This window comes from Amorphotheca resinae (genome assembly GCF_003019875.1).
Source record: "Amorphotheca resinae ATCC 22711 unplaced genomic scaffold M430scaffold_10, whole genome shotgun sequence".
Lineage (NCBI taxonomy): Eukaryota > Fungi > Ascomycota > Leotiomycetes > Helotiales > Amorphothecaceae > Amorphotheca > Amorphotheca resinae.
In genome coordinates, this window is record NW_020194480.1 from 75,189 (window position 1) to 84,166 (window position 8,978).

The 8,978-nt window shown below is 52.3% G+C and overlaps 3 protein-coding genes across 3 annotated transcripts; 1 reads left to right on the forward strand and 2 right to left on the reverse strand.

The window, feature by feature from the left end:
* Window positions 1-134: 134 nt before the first annotated feature.
* On the reverse strand, window positions 135-1,877 carry M430DRAFT_167931 (hypothetical protein). The gene is made up of 3 exons (XM_024863522.1): window positions 1,626-1,877; window positions 1,198-1,568; window positions 135-1,128 (listed from the first exon to the last, which is right to left on the reverse strand). The coding sequence occupies exons 1-3, from the start codon at window positions 1,764-1,766 to the stop codon at window positions 315-317; spliced, it is 1,326 nt and encodes a 441-aa protein (XP_024718191.1). The 5' UTR covers window positions 1,767-1,877; the 3' UTR covers window positions 135-314.
* Window positions 1,878-3,138: 1,261 nt separating this feature from the next.
* Window positions 3,139-5,075, reverse strand: M430DRAFT_106617 (hypothetical protein; the record flags this gene model as incomplete). The annotated part of the gene is made up of 3 exons (XM_024861092.1): window positions 3,139-4,016; window positions 4,070-4,523; window positions 4,584-5,075. 3 exons carry the CDS (start codon window positions 5,073-5,075, stop codon window positions 3,139-3,141), a joined length of 1,824 nt encoding a protein of 607 aa, XP_024718192.1.
* Window positions 5,076-5,425: 350 nt separating this feature from the next.
* On the forward strand, window positions 5,426-8,426 carry M430DRAFT_125574 (hypothetical protein). Its single transcript, XM_024861956.1, has 3 exons — window positions 5,426-5,621; window positions 5,680-5,740; window positions 5,914-8,426. Exons 1-3 carry the CDS (start codon window positions 5,442-5,444, stop codon window positions 8,262-8,264), a joined length of 2,592 nt encoding a protein of 863 aa, XP_024718193.1. The 5' UTR covers window positions 5,426-5,441; the 3' UTR covers window positions 8,265-8,426.
* The last annotated feature ends 552 nt before the right edge of the window (window positions 8,427-8,978 follow it).

An 8,978-nucleotide genomic window follows, 5' to 3' on the forward strand; every position in this document is an offset into this window, starting at 1 on the left:
AAATCAAGAACGTGGGGGATAAATGACGCATTGGCTTGGCGTACAGGTTGAGAACATGGGATGTCGAGGCGAGGCGTTCAGCTAGCGACCACTTCACGAAATGAAAAGGTTCAATTATGAGCTAGGTAGGTAAATAGCAAATTGCATGCTGTTGTCTACCGACCAAATTAATCATCATTATCAAAACGATCTACGCTGGACTACAAACAAGCAGCCGCCCTCAATGAAAACCAGAAATGCCCTTCACATTTCCTACCTGCAGAGATCCAAGATGCCCATACCAAGTACCCATTCCACACCATCTGTACTCGTAACTAAGCTTCAATAACCACCTTCAACACCAACTTACCCTCATCGTCCACCGTCCTCCCCGCCAATTCAAACGCCTGCTTCGCAGCTCCCAGCCCCTTAAACCTATGCGTCACCATATCATCCAAACTCGGCAATTTCATGTTGTCTTTACCGGCCAGCAACCTAATGCCCGTCGGGTACGTATTGGCGTACCTGAAAACGCCCAGGATATCAACCTCGCGCAGATGCGCCGCCGAGAGCGGGACCGTCTGGATAGGCGTCCCCATACCGACCATGATCACCTTTCCCCCGGGCTTCGTGGCATACAACGAGGTCTGCATGCATGCCTCCTTGCCGGTGCATTCAAAGGTCACGTTGACGCCCTCATCCTCGTCTTCATCCAGGGCCGGCATATCTGGCCTCGCGACAGCTAGGACATCAGCAGCTACGGCCTTGGCGCCGTCGAGTCGGTCGCTGATCGAACTATAGCTCGAGAGCGGAGTCATGGCGCCGCCGTCGCTGGGAGTCGATATCCCGGACGTGGTGTAGACGGATAGGGAGGAGGCACTAGAGTGGAGGGGTTTAGGAACCACGTAGCCGTGAGTGGCGAAGCCTTTCGAGACTGCGTATTCTACGCGCCCGGCATCGACGTCCATGATCGTCACGAAGGTGCAGCCAGATTGCCGCGCCATGGCGGCGACGAGGAGGCCGACTGTCCCCGCGCCAATAACGAGGGCGGTGGAGCCCGGGGAGGGAAGGGCGCGGTTGACGGAGTGGATGGCGACGGAGAGGGGCTCGAGGAGGGCGGCTGCATCGAAGGAGACATGGGCCGGCAATCTTCCCGTATGTATGTGCTTAGCCAGCCTTTCTCTGGCTCTGGCCAAGGGGGGAGCGATAGGGGCTTACTTGTGGCACCAGATGGCGGGATGGTTAATCCTCTCTTGCAGAGTTCCCTGGAAGTGCGGGACGCTCTTCGCACTGCTTCGGAACCTCATCTTCTTGCAGAGGTTGTACCGCCCTTTCCTACAGATGCCGCATTGACCGCATGGTATGCCCACCTCGAGCGCAACTCGGTCGCCAATGCTGAAGCCATTGACCTGTGGCCCAATGGCAACTACGACACCGGAGGATTCATGACCAAGGGATAGAGGAGCACAAGCGCAAAGATCTCCATTGGCAAACTTCTTATAGTAGCTCACATCTGATCCACAGATGCCAGTTGACTTGATCTGGATTTGGAGTTCACCCAAGGAGGGCTCTTCGATAGTTCGAGTTTCCTTGGACTCGGTCAGTCTTCGAACTATCCCATCAACAACAGTGTAGGGGTTCCTCACCAGCCGCAGGTCCAGGGGTCCATGCAACACACTGGCCTGGCAAGTGTTTGGTGTCACAGCTGACTTCTCTGTCGGTACTTGAGACGTGTGGGATACTTGCAGGACTACTTCCCCAGGTTCTCCTGTAGCTGCAGGTGCCATGGTAGCGCTTCTTTCATACACGAAAAAGAAATTTTAGTCAACAATGATCTGGTAGTCGAAAGCTCTGAGGGGGAAGGTCGTTGAAAGAAGGGGTGAACCCCCGCCAGGGAGGGCCCCCACTCATTGTTATAAATATGTTGACCGCCATTGTCATGAGCGACAGCAACTTGAATGAGCAATCACGGCGCTGTCAGCTATCTCTAATCTCGCGCCAGAGTTCGAAATGCTTCTCCATAATGTCGGGATATCCTGCAGGCGTGGCATTGCGGGAAGCACATTGAGCGAATCTCATCCCTCCTCTAAGCCATGCTGCTCTAGGTGCGGGACTCCCCTGAAGTTCCATGCAGAAGGCTGGGGTCATCATGCTATGGCCGTGGATTGGGTCTCGGTTAAGCCTTTCTTTCGATCGCACTGCAGTGTAAAGGCAGACGGCCGAGAAGGGGATACGATTGGAGCCCTCCTATCTTCTGGATGCCACTCCCGACGAAGCGAAAATATTCTGACCAGTATATTGCCGTATCTTTTGGATCAGAATCTGGATCTCTAATCCGGGGGACACGGCTCCAACCCGGATGATATGATCACCCAGGGCGCCCTTTGAACAGCGACTGGAACATAGAGGAATCGGGAAATATCGAAACTTGTGCGACAAGGCGCAATGTGAAATGATAAAGGTGCAGCTTGTTGTGTACAAGTCCAGCTTTGCTAACCTGTTGGCAAGCTCTGATACGACAGTTGACATGTAAATAATATGGGTGAGTGGGAGTTGGAGTACTTGAATGTACTATGTACGATTGGCCGATACAGTACATGTACATTCCTCAGAGCCACGAATGAAGCAATGAAGCGTGTATGTCCACTGTGCAGTGTGTATCTTGAACAGGGTCGGGAACTGTCACCTAGGGCAGGTTTTCCGATTCGAACCGAGCATGTTGAGGCAAAGAACAGGTTATCTAGGATGATAAGAACGAGTAAAATGGCCAACTCTTAGTCAATATGCGCATAATAGATGTTGGTTGCTGTATAGTGTACGTATGCAACATCATGGCATCAGTGGTATGCGGCTTGTTCACAACGTCGCTTGTGGCGGTGAGACTTTCACATGAATTGCCAGGACGGATCGTGCTGCTGCTGTGAACTGGCCCTCCTTGACGCTTAGCAACTTGGACACAGGAACTCTTACATACCTCTCAGCACTATGTAATCAAGTAAAACGGATCAAGCTGTGGTCTACATATTCGTAGGTGTGTATTATCATGATACAGAGAGTGTGGGAATACAGTCTGGACAGCTTGAGGCCTCTGCAAGGGTGGGACGTCCCAGAAAAACCACCCCTACTTGTCATACAGTCGCACTACTTCTGCTCCAACTATCAAAAGGTCGAGGTGGCCAATCGACTGGCTGCGTTTTTGGCATCAATTCTGTCTTCGTCGTCGTCTTCCTTGACGCCCGATAGACCCCCTATACTGGCACCGCTGATGGCCCTAGCTCGACCAGGAACCCGCTCGATTTCGCCGTTTGCATCTTCAGGTACGTTAGACATCAGACTACCCGAGATGCTTCTGCTCAGTCCGTCTGGGCGTCTCGGTATACCGCTCCACGCATCCCCCTTCGGCCCCTGAGACGCTGCTAAACTTGCTTTTCTCGCTGCAGGGTGACCCTCCCTGCCAAGTCTACTCAAACCACCGGAGGAATCAATTGCCCGGATATCGGGTCTGATGCTCTCCAGAGTGGCCAGCGTACGCCTTTCTGCCTCGATTTCGCGAATCACATATTCACGGATGCTGAGCCTCAAATCTGACGCAGTACGAGAGAACCATCGCCTTTGCTCCTGCAGGAGGTTGGCTGTCACTCGCTGGGTCTTACCGAGAAGATAAAGTTCATTACTACGAGCTTCATCCAGAGCTGATATGGCTTCATCAACCTTTTCCCGTCGAACATTTGCGCTTGCTCTCAGCCTGTCCGCAGCGCTCAACTTGCTGCGTGTCAACTGCTGGGCTTGTATTAACTCGCGCAAGAGGATGTGCCGGTTTGTAAGAGTCTCCTTCACGATAAAGGAATCAGAAGAATGGTATTGGAGAGGATCACCAATAGTCGTGGCTTCAGCAGTGCCTTGAGCTGCATGGTAGTCGCCAGTGGTTTGTATGGTCTTCCCCAGTTTGCGATAAGCATTGGCTAGGCCTTGATGTGGCTCCTGGACACTCATAGCCCCAATCTTGACACCGAAGTCGGACTCTGCAAGCCCAAGACCTGTACTGCTTTAGCATTTTATTAGAAATATCAAATATCGTGTTGTATCTTACCTCTTCGAGCTTTGACGAGCTTATCGACTTTGTGTCCAGCATCCATGGTGCCAAGATAGAACAGCTTTACTACTGGCCGCGCATTTTGCAGTTCTGGGGTATCATCTGGAGGAGGGGCAAACTGCTTGATGACTCTTCTACGAACACCAGTGGCAGGTTGTTTTCTCTTGAGCATCGGGCTATAGCCAAAGTCACTTTCAACGAAGAGAACCATCTCATCATCCTTCATCAAGACCTCATTCCCACAGACATAATTGAGCCATCTTTGTAGCGAAGCCTTGACTCGAATTTCGTCTTCTTCGGTTCCAGCGCCAGCCGAAGTTAATGCGGGAGGCACAGCTGGGACAATAGCTTCAGGGTTTGATGATATGAGATGGTCCGCCAATTTTATGAATTCGGAATGAGTTCGTCGGACATCGCGGAATTGGGTTGTGCGAAACTTTGGTAGATTGGTCTAAAAGGTCAGCAGAGCTTGCGAGGAGGAAATAGGAGATAAATCAGGCTGGATTCTTACGTGGACATCAAATCTCAAGATTGGGTCCTTTCTCCCAGTCCGCTCGAGACCAGTTATCTTAGCTTGTAATTTGTATTGCTGCGCCGGCGCTTGTGCCTGCCCCTGTGGTTCCTGCGCACGCCGTCCAGCATGGTGATACCTTTGAGGCTCCTGTTTGTGCTGCTGCGAAGTGCCTGTGGATCTCTGCTGCTCTCCAGGCTGGCCGTGGTTATATTCGGCGGTATCTGGTCTGGGCCCATCACTTCGGATTGAGGGATCTGTCGCAGCAACATCCTCTGGCTTGTGGTAACTTCCTCCGCCCATGATATCATCTTGCGCATAACCTGCACTGCTCGATTGGGTGCTGTACGGGGTTGGAGACGGAGGGCCCTCGCCGGGGACTGGGTAAGAAGAGGTCGTATTTGAGTGATGGGGAGAGGGGACTGGTGATGAGCCCCAGGGCGAAGCGCCGGCTGGGTTTTCAGCATCTTGTATGGATGACGAGTAATCCATGATGCCGAGTAGTTATCTGCTCTGCCTGGTCCCAGGACGGTTGTATACTGGCCTGAGATGGGCCCGGGTAAGACTGTGATATCGGATTGGAACGATTCCTGCTCGACGACCTCGTTGATTGTAAGAATAGCATGCGCAACTCTATGCCGGTTCGTGAAAGAGAGTGGTCCTGCTACAATGCGAGCAATGACTTCGAGGCTCGAAGCTCGAGCAGTCAGCAAATAGGGATGATCTCTCTCCGCAAGGCATGAGCCACCCAATAAGCGCGGCGGCGTGAAAATTAGCGCCAAGCGAGATAGACCATCCCCTGCTCGTCGGGATCAGTATCAGTTCTCAGCAGCTTCATATATCATCATAGATCAGGGCATGAGTTTATTGGCGTCGAAAAGAGGGTGTCACATATGGCATCGACGCCTTCGATGTCTTCCGTGGCGTGAAATACCAGCATGTTGGTCCAAGACCGTAACCCGATACTCCTCGTCTCTTCAGCGGGATACAAGCCTCAAAAACACCCGAAATATCGGTATCATTGCTCACATCGATGCCGTAAGATATATTTTATGAGCCTATATGATCTGGAATCTAAATTCTAACATTGACTTAGGGTAAGACAACAACTACTGAGCGCATGCTCTATTACAGTGGCTTCACTCGTCGCATAGGAGGTATGTCTCAGGACGTTTTCCGTCGTTGAATGCTCATTCTACATGGTTTCATTGGCTCAGTTGTAAGAAGTGTAAGAAGTCTTATACCTTTTTTTGGGAATTAATGAAAAGAAAACTTTGCCTAGCATTCTCTAGTTAGTCTTCTTTACGTTCCACCTAATATGTCTCCCTAGATGTTGATGATGGATCCACTGTTACGGACTTTCTCCCTGCGGAGCGAGCCAGGGGTATTACAATTCAGTCGGCGGCTGTAACATTTCACTGGCCGCCCTTGGGTGAAGGTACAACCAACAAGACTGAAGGACCAAGGTCTCAGACCCCCCACACCATAAATCTTATCGATACCCCGGGCCATGCAGACTTCACGTTCGAAGTCATCCGGTCGTTAAGAATTCTCGATGGGGCGGTGTGTATACTCGACGGAGTGGCTGGAGTTGAGGCCCAGACCGAAAAGGTTTGGGCTCAGGCGAACAATTGGAGTATCCCCAGAATCGTTTTCGTCAACAAGCTCGACCGGGATGGTGCTTCCTTCGAGAGAACTACCAAGGAAATAGGATCAAGATTACGAGGTTGGCCAATCGTTTGTCAAATCCCTTGGTGGGAGGGCGGAAAGGGGAGGTTTACGGGGGTTGGAGATGCAGTTAACCTCTGTGCATTGAAATGGGCGGAAGGAGGTGATGGCAAGAGCATCAAGAGCTTCACACTTCAAGCCCTTGAGCAAGAAGACCCAGGACTGCGAACCGAGCTGATCAAGGCCCGCGCGGCTCTTGTTGAAGCGCTTTGCGAACACGACGAAGAACTTCTCGAGAAGTGGCTCGAATGCAATGACGACAGCCTGGCCATACCCGCACAATCCATCAGGGATAGCTTACGGCGTTGTATAATTGACGGCTCTGGGCGAGTTATTCCAGTATTTGCCGGAGCCAGTTTCAGGAATATTGGAGTCCAGCCTCTCTTAGATGCCGTTGATGATCTCCTTCCTGACCCTACCGAAAGACCAGACCCGGAAATCAGTCTTGGGTCTGTCAACGGATCTCTTTCCGACCTCTTAGATGGCAAGATCAGTATTGTCCCTAGCGGAAACAAGCACTTAGCGAGGAAGTCGGCAACCCCAAAGGCTCTCGCGTCCAAAATCGAAGGCTGTGCGCTCGCATTCAAAGTCGTCAACGACGCTCGACGTGGTGTACTTGTCTATGTCAGGGTCTACTCGGGCAGCATAAATAGCAACGCAGCCTTATGGAATTCGAATCTCCACGTCACAGAGAGGGCTCAGAGATTATTACAGATGCAGGCATCCGATGCCATTGAGATATCCCAGATTCCTGCCGGGCAGATTGGAGTTATCGCAGGGCTAAAGCACGCCCGCACAGGTGACACCTTGGTATCCTATCCTGGAGTCAACCCAAAAGTCGGCCCCCCTCCGCCATTGAATGCTCTCCAACTTCGTCCCATTGAAGTCCCACCACCCGTCTTCTTCGCCGCGGTTGAGCCGCACAGTCTCAGCGAGGAGAAGAACGTGGCAGATATCCTTGCTATCCTACTTAGAGAAGATCCCAGCTTGCACGTTAACGTTGATGAGGAATCTGGGCAGATGTTAATCAGCGGGATGGGTGAGCTTCACCTTGAGATCGCACGAGATCGTCTAGTCAAGGATTTCAAGGCCAAAGCCACGATGGGGAACATCGAGATCAGCTACCGCGAATGCGTCCTATCGCACACCTCAACTCACCGCTTCGTCTTCGACCGCGAAGTCGCCGGGAAGAAAGGCAAAGCCGGCTGTGAAGCTAGCATCGGACCTCTTGACGAGACAGCCACTGCGGTCGATCACACTGTCCATCGTGACGGCAATGCAATCACGATCCGCATCATCACCCCTTCTCCCTTAGACGACTCCTCAGCAGAAGGCCCTTCCACTCCTCCCGAACTCCCCTTAGACCTCCTCCAGTCCTCCCTGATCAACGGCGCCGTCGCAGCTCTCGCCCGCGGGCCCCGCCGCAGCTTCCCCCTACACGCCAGCCACGCCACGCTCACCTTCGACACCACACGAGATTTCTTCGGCCCCGAGACCTCCCCCGCCGCCCTCTCTTCTGCCGCGCGCCTCGCCGTGCAGGCCGCGCTTCAAGAAGCCCTCTCAAAAGACGCCATCGGCCTCATGGAACCCGTCATGAACGTCGTCATCAGCTGCGACGAATCCTCGCTCGGCGCCATCGTCCACGATCTGTCCTCGGCACGCGGCGGCCACGTGCTCTCCCTCGAGAACGACAGCGCGGATAATCAAGGCGACGACGGACGCACCATCGACCCGAGTCGCATCTACGCGCCCCCGGACCCATTCGCGTCGTCGAGCGGGACATCGCGGTCGGCGGGCCCCGGCCAGCAGAGACATGTCACGGCGAGAGTGCCGCTCAAGGAGATGGTGGGCTATTTGAAGCATCTGCGCAGTCTTACGGGCGGGCGAGGCACGTTTATCATGAGTGTTGACCGATTCGAGAGGTTGTCGGGCCCGAGGGAGAAGGCGGTGTGATGGAATGAATGTAACGAAAGTTTTGATCAGGGGACTTGAATTAAGAGGGTTGACTGATATTGTCGGTAGAGTTAGAGAGAGGTAAATGTAGATATAGAGTATGGACAGTTAGTTGCCTTTATGTATCAATATTATAGATCGATCGTTGGATTATCTCCCCCCGTTTTTGTCCACTCTCTCTCTGAGCAAGTCATTCATAACCCCAAAACTCCTATTATTTATTCCATAGGTAAAATCCAATTCCTCACTCATCACATCCCTACCTACCTTCCCTACCTACCTAGTGAACCCATGATCGAACTCACCACTGCCCTCCATAACTCGTCCTTCATACGAGCAATTAAAAAAAAAAAACCAAAATGTATATGAACGCAGCGCCATTCTGCGAATTTGCTGCCCAATTACCTCAGAATTGGTGTTGAGTTATTAGGACAGGATATAGATAGGCATTGATGGTAAAGTAAGATATGAAAAACATACCTACCCGAGCGAGGTATTCCGGGGCGATTAGATCAGCGGTAGTATCGCTCGCTTTGCATGCGAGAGGTCGTGGGTTCAATCCCCACATCGTCCATTTTTTTGGTTTTTTTGTTATCTTTTTTGATGCTTTTTCTTGATTGGTTGGTCGGTTGAGTCTCTTCCCCCTTTTTGCTACTTTTTATGCGAGGGGTTGCCCCCCCCCCCCCCCCCCCCCCCCCCCCCCCCCCCCCCCCC